We start from the raw sequence: 24,279 nt of genomic DNA, 5'->3' as shown, positions 1-24,279 counted from the left end.
TTTTAAGTGGTTAGTCGAGTACAAAACCGTGTTGTATAGCTTTCTCTGTTGATGTGCTTGCCTCCCCGGTGACGCAGTAAAATTCATTGTAGAGATGTAACAAGGAGTTTATGGTGCGTTGCGTTGCCACTGTTTGGTGGCGCGCAGCGAATCGAAAAACAAAGCGTGCCAGCCTCCTGGTCGCATTTCACACCGGCTCTTTGCATGACTGTCGTGGCAGTGGAGATTGCAGAGCAACCGCGGACAAGGACCTCGCATTTCCATGCAGCTAATAAAAGCAAGGACAACTTGCTAGAGGCTTGCAGGCTGTTTAACGGTGAGGGCGAAGCTCGAGAAGAAAGCGAACGGCTAGACTGAGGTCGCAAATTTCGAATATGCTCAACGCCTGTGGCGTAGTGATCTCTTCTTTCTTTTCCACCTTCTTTTCTCTCTTGCTCCTGTCTCCACAAAATTTCCGTCGCTTCCTTTTTTCTTCTTCTTTCGGCAACGCGATCACCAAATAATTTTTTTGCGCTGACTACGTTGTTGTCACATACATTCTGTGTTCTACGCATGTGCGCACCCAACCCCTGAAAGTCAACCGCATTTTGCGCTTAATATTCTGATCGAGAACATCTCGCTTTGGTTTCCTTCCTTTCTGCCAGTTTTGGTTTCTTCTTTCATTCTCCGCTCCGTCGCTTCCTTCACTTTCTGCGACTGTGCCGCGACCAGTCGCTTTCACCGCGAAGACACAGCGTTTGCGGCCTACACCGACCCGTTCTTCTTGTCTTCTTTTTTCTCTTTGCGTGTTTCTGAAGTCACCATGTCCTCTCCGACCTGGGCATCTTCCCGCGATGAGTTCCCCGTTTCCGTCCATGCGCTCATGTCGCTCTGGGGAGGCTTTGCGAACCCAACCGATTACAGCGACAGTGGACTGGAGAAGCGCCTGGAGCTGGACTTTGCGGCTCCCGTTGCGTCCACCATGTTCTCCGTGGCGGAGCTGGAGGAGGTGCTTGCCGCCGTCCACCAAGAGCTCCAGCGCGCCTTCCAGGCAGACGGTCTGCTGGCGATGGAGATGACGCAGAGCCTTCTCATTCTGACGCCCAACAAGATGATCGTGACCTCCGCCTCGGAGGTGATGCTGCACCAGCTACTGAAGCCGACGCTGGCACTGCTGGCGTCGAAGAGCGTCGAGGTGGAGTGGGCGTCCTACTTGCGCCGGAACACCACGTCGCCATGGTGTGCGGAGGGCGAGACGAGCGACATCGTGGCGCAGGAGTACGCCGACCTCAAGGCCGCCTTCCCGGCTGGCAAGTCGTTCCTCACCGGCCCGGTGGACAGCGACCACTTCATCCACTTTGTCTACGACGATGTGGAGCGCCAGGCATCGCGCACGGAGGAGGACGTGCAGGTGAACGTGTTCCTCTACGACGTGGTGGGCGGCCTCCACGACGCAAAGCAGTCCGAGCAGCACTTCACCGCCCTGCCGAACGGCGAGTACGAGGTGGTCCGCACCTTCGCCGCGACGCCGTGCGTGTCGTTCGAGACGAACGCGAAGGCTGCCGTCACCTCGCCCGCGCGCGTGCGGCAGCTCATCGACGCCTTCCAGCCGTCGCGCTTCACGATTGTGGCGCTACAGGACAAGGACACGGACGGCGCCGCGCTGCGTCGCAACTTCCAGGCGTTTACGTCGTACACGCTGCAGAACCGAACGGTGAACCAGTTTGGTGAGGGCTACGCGTTCCACCAGCTCCTATTCGCTCGCAGCGACTAAACAACAACAATAGCAGAAAAGAGGAAGGAATAATATGCGCTAAATGGGTAAAAACAAAAAAAGGAAGAGGTAGAAGACAGCATTTCCTCTTCTTGCAAGGTTGTGTAGCGCTAGCAAAGGAATGAACGCAGCTTGGGCTCACGTGGCATCTTCGCGCTCTTCCTTTGTTTCCCTTGTTCTTCCTTCTCGCTTCGCACTCCTTCTCGCGCACGTCGCGTTTGGTCCACCATCTGCGTGCGAAGGAGAAATGCCGAGACAGAAACGAGTGAATGAAATGCTGCACCTCCTCTTCTTTCTTTTTCTCTTCTGTATTTCGACAACGACAGTAACATTTCGCATGTTATTCAAATTGCCAGTTTTGGTTCGTTTTGGTTTACTTTAATCTTTCATTTTCTTTCATTTACTTTCGCTTTTTTGTTTTCTTCTGTTTTCTTTTTCGCCAGTTTTTCCGGTGCGCATCAACCCTCAACACACACACGCTCTCCTTCTTTCTCCTGCGCTTTAACGCGTTGACCCCCCCCCCCCCCCGCCTGTTCCGCAACCGCCTCGTGTGTGTTTCTTCGTCAACTGCGGCGTTGAGTGTATTTCGCCGTGTCGCGTTGAAGCACAGCAGGGACGTCTGTTTCTTCTGGGAGGAGCAGGCGGGCGCTGCAGAACGGTTGAAAGGAAGAGAAAAGGAGGAGAAAAGGAGGAGAGTGGTGTGTGCGAGAGAGTAGGTCGCCCGACACCACTCTTTCTACGCTATGGAGCTCAGCGAACCAGTAGCTGGGGCTGACTTCTTCCCCCGAAATTTTCAGTTTGCCTTCAACACTCGACCGATAGATTGATCACACTATTGTTCTTCTTATCTTGCCCTTTTCAACGTTTTTTTTTCCCCTTTCCTGCTCTTCTCAACGCCTTCCAGCTGCTTTCTCCTGTCGGCACCTCCTCCTTGCTGATGGTGTCGCCATTCTTAACCGATGAGCCTGAAAAGCTCTTCTTCCTTTTCCCTTTTCTTTTTTTTTTATGTTGTCGACAGGAAAGCGCTGAAGAGGCGTTGAGAAAGTGATGATACGTTGTTGAGCTGCAGATAACTGCACATTTTTTTATTATAAAGAAAAAAAGAGAAATAATTGTTAGAGGGAAAAGATTTTTTGTCTTTGTCACTGCTGCCACCACTACGTCTTCTTAAAAGTGTATTAGCTCACATTTCATTTGCACGTACTCAAGTTTGTTTTCTCTCGTTCCTTTCGCATTTTTTTCTTTCTTTCTTCTCCACGGCCCACACGCTTGCTTGGGACGCATTCACACATCGCGGTGTTCTCTTTTCTCATCTGTCACGTCATGGAATACACGGTGACGTTGAATGCGTTTCTTTTTTTTCTGCTCATGTATTTACCACGTGTAGCCCGAAGGAAGATGCGAAGGGAAGTTTGCAACAGATAAACGTTTCTACGATACAATATTTAGAATATTGCTCTACGGGGGGCATTCCCTCTTCTCTTCGTCGATGTGCGCTTCAAAGGTCTCCTCTACTCTTTCAGCCTCGATACACTTCGGCGACGAGATCTCCTCGTCTCTGTGTCGATTCTCATCGTTCACGTTGTCCACGTTCCTTTTTGTGTTTGTTCTGTTGATGTTGTTGTTGTGTGTGTTTCTCTATATTTTTAAATTCTATTTCTACTTCTTTTGTTTTTGTTGTTGTCGAAGAGACACGTAAGACTTAACTGGACGATGTGAAGGAGGAAGGCCGAAGCCGCACGACGATTAACTCGGACGAATTGTGTTAGCGCAATTACCTACAACCCATGAAGAAATACGACCCATTATTCAGAATCGATGATCAGCAATTACATGTCCCCTTGCGTGTACGAGTATGTGCGTGCGTGTTTATTCATACACCGTGTCAAGGGAGCCCCGCCTGTCGAAGTAAGATGCTCTTCTGCAGTGCGGCTAGGGGTACACTGGCGTCTTCGAACTGGCCGGTGCTACGGAGTGAAGGCAAAAACGACGAGACGTGGAGTTTTTATTTTTTTGTTTGTGAGAGAGAAAAGAAGAGGAGGGGGGAAAACAAGCTGTGTGTTGTGTGTGCGTGCACGCGGAGCACGGACTCAATGTGGCAGCTGTTTTTCTTTGTAGATGCCGTTCTCTTCTCACGGCCCGCTCCTGGAAACGAATGCATACGGAGTGGATCACACACACACATCTATGTTTGTGTTTTCTTCTTTGCTCCATGTGTTCCCATCCTCTTTTTCTTTTCTCTCTCTCTCTCCCAAAAAACGAAAACTCCGAGCTCTGAGGATTTGCTACGTGGTGTTTTTCTCTTCGATATTCAAACAGCGTTTTTTTCTTCCTTTTTACTACGTCGCTTTTACTTTGCTCCTGCGCGTTATCATCCGCTAAGCATTTTCCCCTTTCACTTCTTTGTACTTCGAACGTACACCCCGCAGAAAACCTCTGCCTTGTACGACTTAACTGCTCCTTAAGCACCTAAAAATCCCCCCAAAAGAGAAGAAAGCTGACAATCATGTTTTCCTGTGACTTTCTAGTGCCCGCCTCTCTTTTACTGTTCTTTTTCAAATCTCTCTTTGAGAAGGAAGCACACTTCATACTCGACAGTCAAGTTAGCTTCTTCTAAAAGAAACAACAAAGGAAGCCGGAAACACGTTTTCGATGTCTTTTCTGCTTTCGACTCTCACGTTGGACTTCTTTTTCTTTTTCGTTCCGTAAGTTACTGTCTTTGTTTACACGCTGATAAAAAGAAAAGCGGGTTCTCTTTCGCGTTACGCCGTCAGCTGCTCGCTTTTCATTGCCATTACCTGAAGTAGCTGAAGTACCCGTTGAATATCTTTTGGTCTTCGGTTCCTTGTTGAGAAGGAATGCGGACCTTTTTGTTTTCTGAAGAGCATTTCACGACTCCGTCACCGTAGTACTTTTTTGACTTTTCCTTTCCGTGTAGCCTGCAGAGGTGACCTTTTTTTCCGGTTAGACCTGTGCGGGTGTATGAGTACCGCCGTGTGTCACCTCCTTTTCCCGGCTCTTCTGTTCCTCCATCGGGCACGGTAGATGACAGACGGATACTCACACGCATACACGCACACTCCCATTTAGCCTTTATCGCACCTTTTCCAGTTCTGCATTTGAAGCAAAGTCAACAACAAGTACTAGTAAGCAATCTATATACACGTACGCCCGCAACGGCAGTCACAGGGAGACGAGAGAGGAGCAAGGCACGAACGAGACAGACACCAGAAGGAGAAGGAGGCGAGAGGAACAACACCTGCTGCACGCTTCGCTTAGCTCACTTCGCAAGTATTGCGAGCACTGCTTTTTTCCTCTCTCTTTCTTCTACGCATATGCATCGAACGTCAGTGGATATGGCTGTTGACTTTTTTCTCTGTCTCTTCCATTTTTCAGCCTTCGTTGAGGTGCATGAATGGTGTCTCTGTTTGCTGTTGTGTCGTCTGCTGCTTTTCTCGCGCCCATTTGATGCCGCAGCGGTGCAACACGTATTCTCTATTTCCTCTCCCCTTTCTATAACGCAAAACGAGTCCCCTCCGCTGCTCTTCGTGGCGCTCGCTCGCTTTATTTCCCCTCTCGCGATGCACGAACACGCTCAGGTGCGCAATCTTTAAAAAATAACCGAGACGCCCTTTTGCCTGTGCATGTTCACTCTCGCATGATAGAACGATAGAAGACACTCCCGTCCTATTGTGCGAGTGTGTCTTCAAGTGCGTATGAGGGGAGGGAAAAAGAAGCTTGCGCTGCTCCGCGAAGGCGCGCCTAGGGAGGTGGGGGTGGGGGAGAGGGTAGAAACTTGAAGACGCCTTAGTGGTGCGTGTACCCCAAGGGTTCGTCCGGGGGTCGAGGGAAGACGATTTTAGGTAGTAGACAACTTTATTTGCCTTTTGCAAGGAGAAAGGCTTGAATAGGTTGCGCGAATGGGATGCTTTGCCTTATTAGAGCGAAACACCATGTCGCAGCACACGAACACAAAATGTGTTTTTTCTTTTCCATTTTTTATGAGCTGAAGAGCTTTGGCGCTAACGTACTCTTTTGTTAGTCCCACCTCTTCGCTCCCTCTTTTTCTTCTCTCTGTGTGTGGGTGCACGCGCTCACTGTTAGATCTTTGTTTCTAGAACCCCAGTGCGATTCACACACACACACACACACACACACACACACACACAGAGATGGAGTGTGAATAGGCGCGATCTCTCTCTATTTTTACGCATGCGAAGGAGACTTGAAAAACCTAATCGAGAAGCGGCCGCGTCCTCCTTTTCTGGTGTGCTTTTCTTTCTGTTGATGCCTCCTTTTTTAAAAGATATCGCCCCTATTGTGGTTGTGCTTCCTCAGAGCAGAGCTGCTGCTTCCTTCTTGTCTTTTTCTTTCGCTACGAAATGGAAGATGAACAGCGGTGCGCAGCCAAACAGGCATTTAACGAGAGATCCACGGAAAAGGTAAATACCAGTGCTGGATAGCTAGAAAAGTTATTTTTTGTTTGTTTATTTCTTGTTGATGTTAAGGGTGTGATTTGTCGAGGTTGGTGTCCGTATGACTGCTGGAGGCGTACGAAGCGAGGGGCAGTTGCGTCGTTGTTTTCGTTTTCTTTGATCCTGTATGCTTTGCTTGCATTGCCCCCCCCCCCCTCCCCCTCCTTTGAAAAGAGAAGAGAGAATCAAACGGGACTGTATTATCTAAAATCAAAAAGAGAAGTCGGGGTAAAACACAAGAAAGGCTTTTGCTCCCGTTGTTGGTGTGAAAGCGTCCGCCATTTCCTTTAAAAATGAAAGAAAGAAGTGGACTTTGCGGTGGTCTGTTACCTAAAATTCGTTTTTTTCTTGTTTGGCTAAACTTTTTCTTCTTACGGTGCGTTGTGTTGTTGAGTTAATAGCAGAAAGCGTAATCAAAAACAAAAGCAGCAGTACATGCGGCGTCCGAGACAAGGGGGAAATAGAAAATAGGAGCGCCTTGCAAGACGAAAAGCGACTCAGCTCCCTTGTGGTGTTTCTTTTCCTTGTTGTCTGCCTGTGCCGCCGTTGTGAGTGCGATTATATATACGGTAGAAACAATAGAGCAGCCGCTTTTCTTCTCTCTTTTTCTTTCATACATAATATGAGAGCCCTAACTATCTCCAAAACTGTCGGCGCTCTGATGCCCAAGCAAGTAGTGATAACCAAGAAGCATGCACATGCTTACAGGGGAGGCAGCCGCGATGCTGGTACTTTTCGGTACCTCCTTTGGTGTCTGACTTTCTCTTGTGAATCTCAGCTCTTTTTTGCAGTTTTCAAACCCCTCGTTTGTCTGGGAGGGAGACAACCGCGAAGGGCTTTGGCGAAGACTCTCGAAATGAAGGAAAGAGGGGACAGCTTCTTCACTTCCGCCCCGATGGGACGGTAGAACAGACTTTCTTCGGTGAGGCGGTGCATCCAGCGCTTCATTCCCAGTAGGAGCTCAAGTCGGCTTGCCGTTTCGCATTCTTTTTTTAAAAGTAAGAGTCTTTTTGTTCTCTTCCTCTTTCTTTGTCTCGTTAACCTCTGCCTTCCTCCCCCCTCGTCCACTTATTGGGTAAACCTACACTCACCGCTCTCGGTAAACGAAGTATTGCAACGAAAGGAAAGCGCTGCACCGTATTCTTTCTTCCTCACAACCATCTTTTGTGCACCCGTTGAGCTTTCATACCTGCTCAACGTTTGTTTTTTGGTGGGAAGGTAATTCTTCTGTTTGCAAGGAAGCTCACCGGGCGACAACCGCGTCTTTTAGCGCGTTGCAGCAGTTGAGAAGAGAGAGAGAAAGAGGCCTTCCAGGTCACCGTGTGGAACATCGCAAAGAGGAAGTCTTACCGGACATCCGCACATCTATATTATTTAAGCCTTATATTATTACTCGACAAAATTAACCACAATGGAAACCTCCTCGCCCAAGACGAAAGATCCGGTGACCTTGATGGCCATGTGGGGCTCGATGAGGGACTACGACCCGGAGCAGGGGTTCAGCTTTGAGGGCCCAGAGAAGCGCCTGGAGGTGATTCTGCGATTCACCCCGGAGACCCACGTGGACGGGCTGCGCAGCCTCGACGACTCCGTCTGGGCCGGCGTCGTCGGCTCCCTGGACGCGCAGATCGTGTCGAGGCAGGCGAATGAGTTCATCAAGAGCTACGTGCTGACCGAGAGCTCCCTCTTTGTGATGACCAACCGCATCATCCTTATCACGTGCGGTACCACCACCTTGCTGAACAGCATCCCCAAAATTCTCGAGGCGATCAGCGCCGTGCGGGGCGAGCTGGAGTGGGTCTCCTTCATGCACAAGAACTACTCCTTCCCGTGGGAGCAGAAGGGGCCGCACACCTCCCTCGCGGATGAGTTCGCCACGCTGAAGCAGCACTTCCCCACCGGCCGGCCCTACATCTTCGGCCCGGTCGACAGCGATCACTACTTCCTCTTTTGCTACGACGACATCATCCGCCCGTGCAGTTCCGAGGACGACACGCAGCTCAGCATGACGATGTACGGCCTCGACAAGGAGCAGACGAAGCACTGGTTCAGCGACCACTTCATGTCGACCGGCGAGGAGACGGCTGCCATCCGCGCGGCGACGCACATCGACCGCGTCGTCGACGACTCGTGGATGCTGCACGACTTACAGTTTGAGCCGTGCGGGTACAGCGTGAACGCGATACGCGGCGCAGAGTACCAGACAATGCACATCACCCCCGAGGACCACTGCTCCTTTGCGTCCTACGAGACGAACAGCCGGTCGGCCAACTACGCCGATCGCATGAAGAAGGTGTTGGGCGTCTTTCGCCCGCAGCGCTTCACCGTCATCGTTTTCCTCGACCCCGAGAGCCCGGTGGGGAAGGCCTACCAGAACGGGCAGGGGATCGGGGTGGAGCCGGAGTACTACCCGGCGTACAGCGTGCTGCACCGCACCACGAATGAGTTCGCCCCTGGCTATGTGGCGATGAAGATTAACTACGTCATGACATCTGCGCTGGAGGAAGCGAAGAAGGCGGCGGCGGCGGCCAAGGCGGCGACGGCGGCAGTGTCGAAGAAGACGGAGGTCGCAGCTGCTCCGTCATAGCAGCAGCAACACAGAGACGGGTTCAAGGCAGTACTAATAATAACGGTGACTCGTCGCGTCGGGACGTACACAGACCTGTTTCCTGGCTGTTGCTGTGCCGTTCTCTTCCTCTCTTTGTACTCCTTGCGCGTGGTGGGACACTGCCCGGCACTTTTATTTTTCTCTCCTGCCGTTTGACTGACTGCTTTGACAGAAGTATGATTCTTCTGGTTGACGGGGCGGATCGAGCTGGAGAGGTGTGGGGTCTTATTCTGTAGTTTCGCTTCTCCCTAACTGAAACTGTTGTGTTCCTCTGCCCTGTTGTGTAAACAAGGACATCTATTACTTAAATATCGTTTCAAAAAGGAAATAATAATAAACAGTGTAGTTCAGCAAGTTTTTTTTTTTCAAGCGTTTGAAAGGGCCTCTTCTCCCCTTTTCCCCTTCGTCGACTGGCAAAGGGCGCTTTCTTTTTAGCTGCGTTGCGAGGGCGAAACTGCGAGGTCACAGCTGGTTTGTGCTCCGGGCTGAGTTAAAGTTGCCCTCCTCGTCACAAGCTTGAAATACCAATTAAAAAAAAAAGGCTACACTGCGTTGCTGTTTGACCTTGTTTGCGGCGCCGCGTGCACGTTCGCCGTTTTATCGTGCCACTCGCGAATGAACGTGTAGGAACGTGCGCCACGAAATTCAACTTGAATGCGCAACGTAAAAGGAAAGATAAACGGCCAATTCCTCCCGTCCTCCCCCAAATCTCCTGCTCGATAATTTCCCACTCTTGAAACGATGGTGTAGCGCGAACGACGACACACGCCTGTGCGCTGCACATCGTCACCTACTCGCAGACGGTGCCTTTCTGCTTTTTTTTTTTAGGAATCGAATTGGAGTTATCGTTAGCGTAGGGACTTGCACTGTGTCTTACGGAGGGACCCACTTTTAACAGTTCTTTTCGTACTGCCCGTTTCAGTTGATTCCCCCCCTCCCCCCCCCCGCCCGTTCCTTTCGTCTGCCGCTTCACCATGCGCCGTCTAGCCTCCCGCCTCGCCCCTTTCACAGCTGCCGGCTCCCCTCACCCGATGACGCCGTACCAAGTGGTGCTGCGAGCCGTAGAGCAGGACGGCCGCGGATTGCTCGCTGCAGCGGAAGTTTTTAAGCAGTTTCAACGCTATTACCACAGCAGTCAACAGGAAGAGTTGTTGCGGCAGCAGAGCGGCGGTGGTGGTGCCTCCTCCTCCGATTCTTTTGGAGCACCGAAGCTCCAGGGAAAGCCACTGACACAGTTTTGTGGTCGCGTCGAGGACGTCGAGCCGATGACGATGCTGCTGCTGAAGGTGCTATGCGACTTGCAGAAGCTGGAGGAGCTGCGCTTTCTCTTCACGCAGTGCCTGCTGGAGATGGAGCACCAGACACCTTCTGTGGAGCTCTTCAACGTCTACCTCCTGGCCATCAGCATGACAGACACCTTCAATCAGTACGAGGTGGAGAACTTGGTGGAGTTGCAGCGGGCAAAGATGATCGTGCCCGACGTCGTGACGAAGCTGTCGATGTTTCTCCTGTACCTCCGCCTCGGGCACCAAAACTGTGTCGCGTGGTGGCCCATCATGCGGGCGGAGGTAGAGGCTATTGTGGAAGAAGGGGCCACTGTCCGCTACCCCCTCTTGCCACTTCGCCTGCAGCACTGCTTTCAGACCCTTCTCCGTCTGCACTACGACACGAAGGTGATTCATGAGTGCCTCCAGCTGCTGCGCCGCGCGGCACCGGAGCGGGTGACGCCGTCGCTCATGCTGCCGTACCTGCTGCTGAGTGCCCTGAACGCCGCGACGCCGCCGTCGGCGGTGGTGGAGGTGCTCAAGATGATTGAGGCACCGTCGCCAGGGTCGGCGGCGGAGGGCGAGAAGGACACCGCCGCCGCAGGTGCTAACGCATCTCCGGAACTCGCTGACGGCCCTCTGCTGAGCAGCGAAACGACGGTGTTCCGCCTCCTCGCAAAGTGTGCGAAATACGGTGACGCCGCCGCCGCCGCCTACATGCGCGACTACATCGCTAAGTACAAAAACTTCACCATTATCGCTGACGAGAACAAGGCCATGGCATCTCTGCTGTACGTGGAGGCGCTGACGAAGGCGGGCCGGGTGCGGGCAGCGCTGCACACTCTGGAGACGGAGGTCCCTGGACCCTTCAACGTGCCCGGCGAGCGGCCGAAGCTGTTTTTGCAGTCCCGCCGTCTGTCGCTGCTGACGACGGACCCGGTGACGAATCTGGTGCTGGCGCTCACCCCGCTCGTTGCCGCCCTGCACGTGTCCGACCCCGTGCGCACCTTGGCGGCCGAAAAGACGGGTGCGGCGGACGAGGAAGAAAGGCAGCCCGTCCCTGTCACTGCGGTCACATTGAACTTGTTTGTGGCTGCCTGCGAGCATGCCGGCGGGGCCGCGCGCGCAGAAGACATGCTGCGGTTGTTTCCTCGCTATGAGGTGAAGCCCAACGGTGCCACCTACACACTGCTGCTAGGGGTGTACGCCGCGACGGCACCGGTGGACGGCGTGGCGCGATGGGCCTCCCTCCACCGCGAGATGCAGGATGCGGAGGTGGCGGTGGATTCTTCGTTGTTGCACGTCGCCATGACAGTGGCCCTCAACGCGCGGGACACGGGGGCGGCGCTGCGTGTGGGGGATATGCACCTTGCTCACTCGACGTCGGTGGACGCCAAGCATGGCACTCGTCTGCTTCGTGAGCTGGCGGCAGCGGCAGATGTTGATGGCATGCGGAAAGCACTCCGCCTGTTGCGTGCGAGCAAGTCGTCGGTGGACCCGCGTAGTGTAGCGTTGTGCACCGCGGTGGTGAAGAACTTGGGCATCTCGACTGACGTTCTTCACGAGCACAGCGCATCGTCATGATGATGGTTTTTTGACTTCTGCATTTCTGCTTGCTGAATGGCAGGAGCTGTTGGTGGCAATGTGTGTCTGTGTAAAGGTTGGCGATAGGTTTTTTTTGTAATCTGTTATGGGCACACACATGTTGATGACGGTCAAAGAAGCCGCGTCCCCTCTGCCTCACAGTGAAAATGCTTTCAACCATGGGAAGAAGACAGCACATGTGATGGATCAATTCGAAGCCACATCTTTGCGCACTCGCGAAGGTGCACGACGCCTCGGCAAAGTCACCCGTTGCGGCGCAAGAGCGCTGTGCGATGCTCGAATTGTAAATGCTGCTCTCGAATAAAACCAAATCACACACACAAACACACAGAGAGAGAGATGATTATTTTGATGTTTCTGTGCTTCATCGTGCCGCTGCCTTGATGCATTCACAAAACACGTACTTGTCTTTGCTTTTTTTTTTCGCTCACAACTTACGCGGGGTGTATTTGACCCCGCTGACACAGTTCTATTTTCCGCCTGGAAAACACACACGACTCACCACCACGCTTACTCTCCTGTCTACACACTTTAAAAAAGCAAAACGCTTCTACTGTAACTAACCTGCTCTTTTGAAGTACCTGCTCGCATCTCAACTCTCGACCTAGCGAGCTTTCTTATCCTCTTTCTTTCCGCTCTTTCAGTCTCAGCAAACACCGACGTCAACGATGGCCGCGGCTCAGCAAGTGGCGAACGCCTTCACCGTCGACTTCGTCGAGCGCGTCGCGAAGAATGCCGCGAACCTGGCCGAGCTCTACGGCCGCCGCGCCACCCTCACCATCAACGACTTCGAGCTCGGCATCTCGGAGATGACGGACGGCGACGTGCCGATGGCGGTGCAGAAGTGGGCCTCTTCTCTGCTGAGCAGCCGCCTGCGCGTCGACAGCGTCAACGCCGCCTCCGTCTACGGCGGCGTGAACGTCTTCCTCACCTTGACCGCCTTCGGCGAGCTGCAGCAGTACTTCCACATCACCACTACCCTCGAGTCCTACCAAGACACCTTCGGCATGGACGGCTTCTACATCCGCCACCAGGTAATCGCCCGCATCGGTGCCGTCGCACCAGAGGCACCGCCGGCGCCTGAGCCGACCCCCGCCGTCGAGGAGAAGCCGGCCGCGGCTGCCAAGAAGACCCCAGCCCCCGAGCCGGCCGAGGAGAAGCCGAAGAAGACGCCCACGCCGGAGCCGCAGCCGGAGGCGACACCGGAGTCGACCGAGGAGCCCGCCGCTGCGCCGACTCCCGCCAAGGAGGAGGCGGTGCACGAGGAGGAGGCCGCCCAGCAGACCGCCGCGGCTGCGGCGCCGTCCAGTGCGAAGCCGAAGAGCTGGGCAGCGCTGCTGAGCCACCCCCCTGCAAAGCCCTCCGAGCACCGCCCGGTGCGCGTGGTGGCCCGTGAGGCGGGGGAGAAGAAGGAGACCGCGTTACCGAAGAAGGAGGCGGCGGCGCCGCGTGAGGCTGCGGTGAAGCGCCCGGCGCCACGGGAGCGCAAGGCCCCCGAGCCCGTCGGCGACCGTCTGATGTTCAACATCACCGGCGCCGTCACGGACGAGGAGATCCGCACCGCCCTCGGCGCGATGGCCACCCACCTCGTGTCGCTGCGCAACAACTCCGCTAAAGGCCACGTCTTCATGGACTTCGCCGAGAACGTCGCCGTTTTCGACGAGATCAGCAAGGCCCAGCCGGTGATCGGCGGCGCCAAGCTGAAGATGAACGTCTTCCGCCAGCGTCCTCGCGATTAAAAAAGAGAGAAAACAGTGAAGTATTTGTGAAGGAACAACGAAGCGGAAGCCGCGGGTGAGAGGGGCTTCATCATGGAGGTGGCTCATCTTTTCTCCCTTGCACCTTTATATGAATGGTCGTCGTTTTTTGTGATAGGCGCTGCACCCTCGACTCCTACTCCTCTGTGCTCTGTGCGAATAATGGATGGTGTGTGTGTGTGTGTCTCTGTGTGGAGGGACGCAACGCTCCCTTCCCGCATTATAGCTGGAGAGGGTGTTCATGCCCCTCTCCCTCCGCTCAGCGCCTCTCGCGTAGCGTTCTTCTTTTGTGATATCTTTTCCTTTCCTTGTTCCCTGTTACGTCGCAGTTCTTCCAACGCAGTGAGACGCAACCCGCCGTCCCCCCGCTCCAACACCACCAACTTCCAAGATCGAGCCTCTCGTTGTGGTCTTTTTGTCTTTTTCTTTTACTGGCTAAACGAAGCTTGCCTTTCCTTTTAAAAGAAATGCCGCTGGAAAAGGGACGTTAATTGTGTGAACGAGTGAATGAGAGTGCGTGTGAGTGTTTTGCGTGTGTGCGTGTGTGTGTGTGTGTGTGTGAACACACAGGTGAGGCGAAGAATGGGAAAAATGGAAAAGAAAACAAAAACTGACAAATCAAAGTTAATATGATCATTTGAAGCAAAAGGAAGAAAAGAAAACATCGTAGAAGGAAGATCATTTTTGGGGACACTTTCTTCGCGCCCCAACTGCAATAATCAATAAAACAAACACAACGAAGGAGAGGCCACGCGCGAGAAAGGACGGGGAGTGAAAAGAAAGGATTGAAATTCACGGGCGCGGTGTGCTCCACCGTTCGGCAAAGAGCGTTGCTACCGAGCACGGCGACGCTCCGCCGATCTGGCTGATTGGGCATGCTCACGTATCGCGCTGTTTTACCCAACTCAGTGCTTTTCTCTCTCAAGTATTTCACTTCTCCTTTGACGAGTGAGCGCTTTCTCTCTTCGCCGCGCCAACGATATTGTGTCTCTATTTTCTCTCGTGAGACTAGTGTGCGCGCAGCTGACGACGTGCCGGTGTGTGTATGTGGGGTGTACTAGTGAAACGGTGTCCAAGTGTTCTGTCCTTGTAATTCTTAACTAACAGAATTCCAAAAGGAAAAGAAGTATATAAATTCACAAGCAAAGCAACTGTAAGGAGCCGGCTGGAGGTTTTGTTTCCTCGTCGGCGGCGAGTGTGTGAAAGCCGAGTGCGAAGGTTAAGAAAAGATTGGTCTGCTGTTTGAAATATCAGCGGTCAGCTTTCGGTAAAGCCAGTCGTAAATGAACAGTTGAATGACCTTACCCCTTGCCCCTCGTCTCCTTCTTCTCCTTTAACTCTGGCACGCGCGCACTTCTACCACTTGCTGGTATCGAACTGTCAAGAAAGCGATGAACAAGAGCGGGATCTGAACCGACTCGTGTTGAGCGCCGTCAGTATCATTCCGTTCCGGTAGAGCACGGTGGTAAACGAACCGCCTGCTCGTAGTGCCGCTCGTCTTTCTTTCTCTACTTCCGCTCCCTTGCCGTTTTCTCTTTTCTCTGGTTCTTCTTCTCGTATTACCGGTCCGTGAATCTGGCGTTCTCAATGGCGCAATTGACTTTTCATCCAATAGTGTTCGCCTCTCAGCAAAAGCACCCCGTTATCGTGTTTTGTCACTTCCACTTCATTTACTGCCGTTTTTCTTACTGTTCGTAGCACCGCATTAACGATTGGGATCACCACCCATTGCCACTACTCTTTTGCTCTTCTTCCTTTATCTCGACCCAATCGCCATGTCCGCTGAGTCTGCTCCGACGTTGCCCACCAAGGTCAGCCTGCGCGTGCCGGCCACGACGGCTAACCTCGGCCCGGCCTACGACACCCTCGGCATGGCGATGTCCATCTTCATCGAGCTCACCGTGGAAGTTTCGGATGAGTTCTCGATGGAGGTGACGGGCGAGGGCAGCGAGCACATCAGCCGCGGCGCGGACAACATGATTGTAGAGACGTGTCGCATCGCTTTCGAGTACGCCAAGAAGCCGATGCCGCCGCTGAAGTTTACGATGCACAACAACATCCCGTACCGCTGCGGCTGCGGCTCGTCGTCGGCGGCTGCCGCAGCGGGATTTGTGGCGGGCATGACCCTGTCCGGTCTCACGATGGAGACGCAGAGCACCGAGGCGCTGCTGTCCGTCATCTCGAAGATCGAGGGCCACCCCGACAACGCGGCGCCGGCCATCTACGGCGGCATCCAACTCGGCTACAAGCGCGACGACGGCAGCGTGATGACCTATCGCGTGCCGACACCGCCGAATCTCTCCATCGTGCTCTTCGTCCCGCACAAACTCATGAAGGCCAGCACGCACGTCACGCGTGAGCTGGTCCCGCAGACGGTGTCGCTGAGCGATGCGATCCACAACATCTCGGGCACGGCCATCCTCACCCTCGCCTTGGCCACCGGCGAACTGCGCCTGCTGAAGGATGCGAGCGACTGCCTGCACGAGCAGCAACGCTCCTCCACGCTCTACCCGCATTACAACGCCTGTGCGAAGGCTGCCCGGGAGGCCGGTGCCGTCTACGCCTTCTTGTCCGGCGCCGGCCCGACGGTCTGCGCATTGGTCACTGGCCGCCGTGGTGACCTGCTGGTGCAACCGGAGGAGGAGCGCAAAGCGGAGCGCGTGGCGGAGGCGATGGTGCGCGCTGCCGGGGCGGCCGGCGTTGCTGGACGTGCCATCATCACCGTCCCCTCCGATTTGGGGGTTCATCTTTCCGGCACAACCTGCATTCGCCCAGACATTCAGTACACGAGCATTTGAGCAAAGAAGAAAATACGCGCGGAGGGAGGGCATGCCTTTGATGCATCACAAGCGCCTCTGGAGAAATGAAGATGACAGAGGACAGAACGTGGAGCACACGTAGGAAGGATGGAGTGGGCACAGCGAGACGCACTGTCCTGGCGTTTCGCTTTCCGTTATTCAGAACATCGAAAACGGCGACCCTTTTTTTTTTTCTTTCTACAGCTCCTTTTGTGATCTGTGCGGCGTTGTTAACGCTGCCTTTTCCACGGCTCCGTCGCTTGTTGTACTTCCCGATCGGCCTACTTATTACTGCACACACGCGTGCATACGTGTTATTGATATTGCTATTCTTTTTTTTTTCCTTTTCCTCCTCATGACCTGTAGGCACGCGTGCGCAATGGATGAGCTGACGGTGGATCTCCCATACTGGCACGCAAGAACAGTTCAAGTGCAGGCGCATGTGAAACGCCTTCACGTGACTTCTTGGTGTACTTCCCTAAAGAAGGAGCAACACTTCTCTCACGTTCCATGTAAGAATAAAAAGAATGCACAGGCGTCTGTGGCGGTGTTCAGCGAACACCGACGCTGTAATGTGAAGTACATCAAGGTGGGGGACGCGAATTTCGTGTTTACAGTTGGGGCGTTTTGATGAAGAGCTGCCGTCGTGCTCCTGATTGAGTAGAGAGTTCATACATGGTTTTTGTTTACTAATAATAATATTATTATTACCTAAGGCAGTAATATGAACAAATGTGGTCAATTAACGTGCTTTGTGTTTTTCTAGTTTGGGTGTTGTCCTTGTCTCACCATGCATGTACACCGGTTCGGGATCTCCCACGGCTGGGGATAGCTCATCGCTGCTGGCCTCCGCGCGTTGGCAGCTTACCCCTTTTCGTTTCTATGACCGACAGTCCGCTCTTCTTACAGACTTCTCCGCGCTGGTTGGAAGTGACGACGCCGACTTTGAACTTTTTCGTTTCCCCGTTCCCCCCCCTCCATTTTCTTTGCCTCCGCTCCACCCCAAAATAGCTGCGTCAGATCGGTCGCATTTTCTGACGGTGCGACATGTCGAGTCTCACGTCGTCTCCAAACGCTAATGACGCGGCAGGAGGGCGCACAGATCCTCAACAAACAACACCCGCCGAGCACCGACGAGGTCGCAAGTCGTGGACAGAGGAGGAGAAGCGATCCTTTTGGCAGCAGAAGAAGCAGGCCAAGAAGGAGCGCAAAAAGGCCACCGCGGCTGGGCGACAGGAGGCGCTGCAGTCGGCGTGGGAGACGCTGACGGAGGAGGAGAGAGCGACGCGCCGTGCCGAAGCGGCCGAGCAGCACGAGGGCCGCCGCCGTGCGGAGGCCCAACTAATCCAGCGGTGCGAAGCACAGCTGGCCGACGCCCGCGTTCCCACCCTCGTCTTCGACCTGAGCTTTGCGTGGTGCATGACGGTGCCGGACACAAAGAGCACCGTGTCACAGGTGAAGTTCAGCTACAGTTCGCTGCGCCGCGCCGGCTTCCCCTTTCGTCCCGTCATCACATCGTTACTGGGAAAGGAGAAGGCGGACGCGGAGCACGACGCCGCCCAGCAGCAAGAGGTGCTTCAGGCGCTGAGCAACTTCGATGGTTTCCGCCGCTTCCCTCCGCGGGTTACACAGGAAGAGCACTGGAGTGAGCTGTTTTCAGCGGACAGCGTCGTCTTCCTCAGCGCGGACGCCCCTGACGTGCTGACGACGGTGGAGCCGAACACCGCCTACATCATCGGCGCTTTTGTGGACCACAATCGGTACAAAGGACTCAGCTACGCTGCGGCGCAGCGCCATTGCGTGCGGTCGGCGCGGCTGCCCATCAAGGAAAGTGTAGAGCTCGGCAACCGCTGCAAGGTGCTGACAATTAACCACATTGTGGATGTCCTCATTAAATACGAGGCGCTGCGCACGGCTGGAACGCCGAACTGGGGGATGGCGATCGATGAGGCGCTCCCCATTCGTCGTACACGGCAGGAGGCGCAACAACGCCGGAAGCGGTCTCGGCACGCGGTCAATGGCGCCTCCTCAGCAGACGAGGAGGCGTCGGGGAGCGATACGACGCACTCGCGCGACGAGTGAGGACGGGAAGGAATAATTTTGCTGACAAAGGCTTTGTTGCCGCTGGGGATAATTTTAAAGGAAGAAAGGAAAACAAAGAGAATGGAAGCTCCACCTGTGGGAGGGCGGCACTCGGCTTTCTGGTGTACTGAACCGTTGCCCACTGGCTTGCGATACTGCCAGCGGTCTTCATTTGAAGCGAAGGCTCGAAACGGCGGAGCTCGTTTGCGAAATCGGAGGTGACCTGTCTCCGCTGGTGTTTACTTCGCACTCAAGAAGGAAGAGAAGCAAGCGGTGCTGCATCACCGACCTGAAAACTGTTTGATGACTTCAATCTCAAATCCCTCCCCTTCTCTGTCTCGCTTCGTCGCCAATACTATCACGGAGCAACTTTCTGCTTTTATTTCTCCGTCCTGTAGGTGTGTGAGGAATTCCACACAAACCCCGAACAACAAGGAGCAACGCAGTCACAGCACGAGGCGTAGCCACTTTCTTTGTTTGTTGTTGCTATTCATGTTATTTACTAGGATTTTCACCTCTGTTCCTCCACACAAACTGCCATCGACAGCTTACATTAGTGCTTGCGGTGTGTTGTACCTCCTTTCTCTTCTCCCCCTTTGATATAAAGGACTCTCGATTTTCCTTTTCTGTTTTCACAGTGTGCGCTCACGAGGGAAAAACACGTCGAAGAGACCCTAACGCTTGAACGTGCTGATGCGAGCAAAGAAAAAAGGAACCGATATTCTGTCAAAGGCGAATTAATAATCGTTGATATAAACATCCACATTTTCCTTTCACTGAGGTAGTCGCTACACTTGTCAGCAATGAAGTCTACCAACGTGAGAGGTGCGGTGAGCCTTTCCACGCGCTCCTTAGAAGGACAACGCGAGCCGCAGCCGAGTGCGAACGACGGCCTGGGCGACGCGGGCGACGGAACCTCTGTCTCTACCGGCGCCTCCCCGGTTTCGACGAGCAGCCCATCCGCCGCCGCCACTGCCGCATCTCCCAAGAACAGTAAGACGAAAAAAGCTAAATCCTCCTTGCCAGCCGATGCAGACGCCGCGGAGGACGATCTCGCCCTCTCGCGCTGTCTCGTGTACTGCCGTCTGCGGCCCACTGTCAAGCAGGATTACAAAGAAGGCGGGCATGCCTTCGTAACGCTGGAGGACAGGCGCGTCGTTGTGAAGGACGAGCGCCACTACGATTACGACGGCACCTTCGGTCCCTCGACAGAGCAAACGGCGGTGTTCGAGTCGGTCGCTATCCCCTGCATCGACCACGCCTTCAAAGGCTTCTGTTCTGCGCTGATGTGTTACGGGCAGACCGGCACCGGCAAGTCCTTCACCATGTGCAACACCGACCCGCAGCACCTCGGCATCATCCCTCGCGCCGCCGAATACATTTTTGGCAGAATTCGCGCGAGCAGCGGAAGCGACCCGACGCGGACGTACGCGGTGGTGGGCCAGTTTGTGCAGATCTACCGCGATCATCTCGGGGATTTGATGGTGCACGAGGGCAGAGACCGGGTGGAGATCCACTACGACGAGGACACAGGCGTGTCGCTGACGGGGTGCACTTCGCACGCCCTCACGAACGCACAGGAGTTCATGCGGTTTTACGCGGAGGGCAACACGCGACGGGTGGTGGGGTCGACGGCGATGAACGCGGAGTCGAGCCGCGGGCACACCGCCATGATCATCTACATCTCGTCGGAGGTCCTGGAGGACCCCAGCAAAGGCAAAATGCGAGGCAAGATCACCTTCATCGATCTGGCAGGTTACGAGAGGTTCAGTAAGACGGGCATCACCAGTGCCGACCCAATCCGCAAAGATGAGGCAAAGACGATCAACGCGTCGCTGCTTGCTCTCGGCCACGTCGTCAGCTCCCTCTCCGCCGGCACCAAACACGTGCCGTGGCGAAACGCGAAGCTGACCCGCATTTTGCAAGACTCGATCGGCGGACGCAGCCGCACTTCGATTATACTGACTGTGGGGCCCAGCAGCGAGCACCTTTACGAGACCACCAACACGCTGCAGTTCGGGCTGCGGGCGATGGCGGTGAAGGTGGAGGCGAAGGTTTCCATCACCGTGGACTACGTCAAGCTCTCGAAGAAGCTCATGGGCCTGCTCAGCGAGCGGGATGAGCGGATTAGCTCGTTGGAGGTGCAGATCGCCAACCGCGACGCGGAGAGGCAGGAGCTGCTCGCTCGCTACCAGCGCGACCGCGGCGACCTCGAGCAGCGCTTCACCGATGAACTCGAGCACCTCACCGCCTCCGGCGCGAGTGAGCAGCAGATTCGCAACCTCAAGGAGGTCTACCAGGTGGAGATTGAGAACTTACAGGATCAGCAGCAAGAAGAGATTGGCTACCAGGACGAGATCCACTCGAAGGAGATCACCCAGCTCATGAAGGAGCAGAAGCGCCAGGAGGCGAAGAGTCTCATGGAGATGAAGCTGGCGCGGGAGCGTCTCGTCGACGAGTTCCAGCGGAAACTCGACAGCGCACGCGGCGGCACGAACGACGACCTCGTGCGGGCCCTGGAGCAACTCGCGGAGAAGGACGCGGTTTTGGCCTCCCGTGCGAACGACACGGCGCGGCTGCACTCCACGATCGACGCCCTCGCCGCCCAGGTGCGGGTGCTGGGCGGGGAGGCGAGCGCAGCGGTGGAGTTCCCCGAAACCTTTCTGGACGTCTCGCAGGTGGAGGAGATGCGGGCACGGCTGCAGGGCGAGGTGGACCGCCACTACAACAAAGTCGTCGATCTGCACACCCAGCTCGACCGCGCCTCGATGCTCGCCCACGACCGCATGGAGGAGGTCTCGAGGCTGGAGCAGGAGGTGGAGGAGCTGCACGGGAAGCTGTTGCAGGCCGGCGTGGAAATGAACACGTCGAACGAGGAGATGCAGGCGCTGCGGGAGAGACGGGCCGAGCTGGTCGATCCAGAGGAGCTCGAAAGTCTTCGACTGTTGATGCAGAGCGACATTGATGAACTGCGCAGCCAACGCGACGACTTGCAGGCGGAGGTGAAGCGCGTAAATGAGGCGCGCACTCGAGAGGCGGTGGCATGGCGACGCAACAGGATGGATGGCCCAGAGGCGCTGAGGCGCATTCTCGCAGAGAACATCGGTGCGGACGGCAGCGATGCCGCCTTGCTCGATGCGGTGGACAGCGCCGGGGGCGGCAAAGACGGCGGCGGGGGCAAGGCGAGAGCCATGCAGAAAGTCTACAAGAAGATGATCCAAAAGCTGAACCGACAGCTGGCGGATAGCAGCCGCGAGCGGGACAGCCTCGTGCAGCGCATTCAGCAGCTGGAGCGGACACTCGGAGCGTACGGCATCCCGGAGCAGTCCTCGCCGGCCACAAAGGGGGAGGAGGTGCTCGACGGCGCACTCGACTACGGCGGACCGCCGAGCAGGCGCGGCAACACCCGTGCCGAATCGACGCCGGACCGCGACAGCTCTAGCAACGACAGCCGTGCAGAGGAGGCGCTGCTGTCCAGCGGCAACGCGGACGTGACCATGGTGCTGCTGCTGAAGGAGCAGGAGATCGACGTGCGGGATGACTTAATTGCCCAGCTGGACGCGCAGCTCACCAAGGCGCTGGCCGCCCATGGACAGGATCAGAAGCTGATTGAGGAGCTTAACGCCCAGCTGAAGAACGCAGGAGGAACGCCGGTGGACTCGGTTGCTCGACCACAGCCGGTAGAGGGTGTTCCGTTGGAGGAGTACACAAAGCTCCTGCGTCAAATGCGCTCGCACAACCGCAAGCTGCTCGTGGAGCTGCTGGTGTCACAGTCCCGGCCGCGGTCCTGCCCGGAGTCGCCCACCACCGATCGAGGCGTTGCCGAAAAGGAACTCGAAGAGCGTGACACCGAGCTGGAACTGAAGGACGAGATGTTGCTGGAGAAGAGCGCGATGCTGCAGTACCTCGCCACACTCGGTGCTCGACTCATCAGCCAGATGGAATCCCTCGGCCTCGAGCCCTGCTGCGCACTGCCAGAGAAATACCAGGACCTCGCAAAAGCCGATGAGGACCAGCTGGGCATCCAGGCAGAGAAGCAGCGCGAGCTGGAGGCGAAGCTGCAACGAGAGCAGGAAGAAAAGATGAAGATGCGGCGCCTGCTCGATGCAATCAACACGGAGCGTGAGCAGGGAGCCGCCGTGCTGCGGCAGACGGAGCAGCGCAACAAGGAGCTGAGGGAGCGGGAAAACAACGCGACGGCAGCGCTGCAGGAGCTGACGGAGAGGACGATCCAGAAGGAGATGATGCGCGAGGAGGCGATGCGGCGCACCACGCATGAGCTGATGGAGTTGCAGGCCCGACTGGCAAATCAAGAGCACCGCCGCGGCACCAACGTGTTTGAACGTCTCCTGCGCAGCCTCCTGGACTGAGCACGAGAATCCAACGAGGCGTTAAATGGTGTCATCGACGCTGTTCACTCTCGCTATCATTCTCGCTTTTTAATTTGTTTTTCGCGTCCTCAGATGACGTGAGAAGTTGGCGAATCGAAAGAAGGCGTGGGATGACGTGAAGGCGCGCAGTGAAAATTAGCCGGTGGACTAAGGGCTGACCGGAAACCGAGCTGCGGTGCAGGAGAAGTCGGCGCGCTGAGGGATGAATCGTCGTTTGCTGCTATTTCTGTTTCGGTCACATCTGCTTTCTGACCCTTTTTAATTTTGCTCTTTTTGCGCCGCTCATTGCATGCAGTTTTCCTCCCCCGAGGAGTGTTTGTTTGCTTATTTACTGCTTCGGCTGATGCAGGCGTGGCTGCTGTCTTCTCAATATCCTTCGACGCTATGTGTGTGCTGCTTGTCAGGAGAGTGATCTTTTTCTTGTTGAGTGGGGCAACGGTGGCTGGTACGCGAGGGCAACGCAGCAGATGCCTCCGTTCTGTTGCGGCTGTATAGGTTCGCTTAAGGAGGAAAAGAAACCTCAGAAAAAAGTTACAATCAATTCTGTCGGACGAAAGAGGCGTCTGCGGAAACGGCGCAGCATTTAAACGTATGCATTCAAGGGCAGTACAACTATCAGCGTTTTTTTGTATCAGCGGCTCTCATTACAAAAGAAATATGGATTTTTTTTCCTAACATGTGTGTATGACTTTGCGACAGTAGTTCTGTTGTCGGACGATAAAAAGCGGGGACAGCTTTTGAGCACTTCCACCAAACTGACCGCAGTTGCTGCATCCGTTGTGTTGAGGCGATGATACGCTAACCGTTCCACATACAATGAATCGTGCGTTTCCCTCTCAACTTTCCTTTACCATTCGCTTTCACTTTTTCATTGATGCGTTCTTCGCTGCCGCTGTTGCTGCCCATACCCTATTGTCGACGCGGTGCGCTGCGCTCGTGCTATCAACCTTTGGTTTCTCCCCGCTCATCGCGTCCACAACGGCCACGCAATGTATCTACACACGCGTCCACATCTATCCGATGCACCTGCCTCTTCTCACAGGTACGTGTTCAGAAACGTAGTGTGAGCTGCAAGATTTTTTTTTTTGCGCATCCGCACTCACATAGGGCCCCCGCCACTAACCCACACGCACCCACACACAAGCTACGACTAGGTAGATACGCGCGTGTTTGTTGAGACGGACGCGGCTTAAAGGGAGGTCTAATAACTATTTTTTTTCTCTCGGTTGTATTATTTGGTGTCCACGCGAGCTAGCAGAAGGTTCACGGAAAAAAAATACTCTCATTTCCTCACACGCACACGAAAACAAGCGTTGCCAAACACAATCGTAACGACAGCCGAGAGGCTTACACTCACAAGGCGAGCTCGCGAACTGTTCGATACGTATTTCTTTTTCTTAGCCTTTTTACCGCTGCCTGGCCTGTAACCACTTCCTTTCTCTTACCTTTCTTTCACTACTATTGCTCTGCCCCTGTTCCAGCTTCTTCCACAAGTTAACGAAAAGAACTGAAACAAAATTGGTCGCTCGGCTCACGCAGCAGCCA

General features: G+C 54.8%; 7 protein-coding genes across 12 annotated transcripts; all 7 read left to right on the top strand.

The window, feature by feature from the left end:
- Positions 1-575: 575 nt before the first annotated feature.
- On the top strand, positions 576-1,753 carry ABB37_03064 (putative S-adenosylmethionine decarboxylase proenzyme- like; the record flags this gene model as incomplete). Its single annotated transcript, XM_015800272.1, has 1 exon — positions 576-1,753. The coding sequence occupies exon 1, from the start codon at positions 803-805 to the stop codon at positions 1,751-1,753; it is 951 nt and encodes a 316-aa protein (XP_015661874.1). The 5' UTR covers positions 576-802.
- A 5,583-nt stretch (positions 1,754-7,336) lies between these two features.
- ABB37_03063 (S-adenosylmethionine decarboxylase (ADOMETDC)) lies at positions 7,337-8,815 on the top strand (the record flags this gene model as incomplete). 2 transcript variants are annotated; one of them, XM_015800271.1, is made up of 1 exon in its annotated part: positions 7,337-8,815. In XM_015800271.1, exon 1 carries the CDS (start codon positions 7,640-7,642, stop codon positions 8,813-8,815), a length of 1,176 nt encoding a protein of 391 aa, XP_015661873.1. In that variant the 5' UTR covers positions 7,337-7,639. The 2 variants fall into 2 exon arrangements, with proteins under 2 accessions (XP_015661873.1, XP_015661872.1); XM_015800270.1 differs by having other exon boundaries at positions 7,351-8,815.
- A 995-nt stretch (positions 8,816-9,810) lies between these two features.
- Positions 9,811-11,685, top strand: ABB37_03062 (putative mitochondrial hypothetical protein; the record flags this gene model as incomplete). Its single annotated transcript, XM_015800269.1, has 1 exon — positions 9,811-11,685. The coding sequence occupies one exon, from the start codon at positions 9,811-9,813 to the stop codon at positions 11,683-11,685; it is 1,875 nt and encodes a 624-aa protein (XP_015661871.1).
- Positions 11,686-12,172: 487 nt separating this feature from the next.
- ABB37_03061 (putative mitochondrial hypothetical protein) lies at positions 12,173-13,445 on the top strand (the record flags this gene model as incomplete). 3 transcript variants are annotated; one of them, XM_015800268.1, is made up of 1 exon in its annotated part: positions 12,173-13,445. In XM_015800268.1, the coding sequence occupies exon 1, from the start codon at positions 12,375-12,377 to the stop codon at positions 13,443-13,445; it is 1,071 nt and encodes a 356-aa protein (XP_015661870.1). In that variant the 5' UTR covers positions 12,173-12,374. The 3 variants fall into 3 exon arrangements, with proteins under 3 accessions (XP_015661870.1, XP_015661869.1, XP_015661868.1); XM_015800267.1 differs by having other exon boundaries at positions 12,246-13,445; XM_015800266.1 differs by having other exon boundaries at positions 12,284-13,445.
- Positions 13,446-14,847: 1,402 nt separating this feature from the next.
- ABB37_03060 (putative homoserine kinase) lies at positions 14,848-16,261 on the top strand (the record flags this gene model as incomplete). Of its 3 annotated transcripts, none has more annotated exons than XM_015800265.1 (1): positions 14,848-16,261. In XM_015800265.1, the coding sequence occupies exon 1, from the start codon at positions 15,239-15,241 to the stop codon at positions 16,259-16,261; it is 1,023 nt and encodes a 340-aa protein (XP_015661867.1). In that variant the 5' UTR covers positions 14,848-15,238. The 3 variants fall into 3 exon arrangements, with proteins under 3 accessions (XP_015661867.1, XP_015661866.1, XP_015661865.1); XM_015800264.1 differs by having other exon boundaries at positions 15,078-16,261; XM_015800263.1 differs by having other exon boundaries at positions 15,092-16,261.
- A 1,010-nt stretch (positions 16,262-17,271) lies between these two features.
- On the top strand, positions 17,272-18,343 carry ABB37_03059 (hypothetical protein; the record flags this gene model as incomplete). Its single annotated transcript, XM_015800262.1, has 1 exon — positions 17,272-18,343. Exon 1 carries the CDS (start codon positions 17,309-17,311, stop codon positions 18,341-18,343), a length of 1,035 nt encoding a protein of 344 aa, XP_015661864.1. The 5' UTR covers positions 17,272-17,308.
- A 397-nt stretch (positions 18,344-18,740) lies between these two features.
- ABB37_03058 (putative kinesin) lies at positions 18,741-22,713 on the top strand (the record flags this gene model as incomplete). Its single annotated transcript, XM_015800261.1, has 1 exon — positions 18,741-22,713. Exon 1 carries the CDS (start codon positions 19,147-19,149, stop codon positions 22,711-22,713), a length of 3,567 nt encoding a protein of 1,188 aa, XP_015661863.1. The 5' UTR covers positions 18,741-19,146.
- Positions 22,714-24,279: the final 1,566 nt, after the last annotated feature.

The sequence above is a fragment of the Leptomonas pyrrhocoris genome (genome assembly GCF_001293395.1).
Source record: "Leptomonas pyrrhocoris isolate H10 chromosome Unknown, whole genome shotgun sequence".
NCBI lineage: Eukaryota > Euglenozoa > Kinetoplastea > Trypanosomatida > Trypanosomatidae > Leptomonas > Leptomonas pyrrhocoris.
Note: the sequence above shows the minus strand (reverse complement) of the source record. Positions and strands in the feature narration are given on the sequence as shown.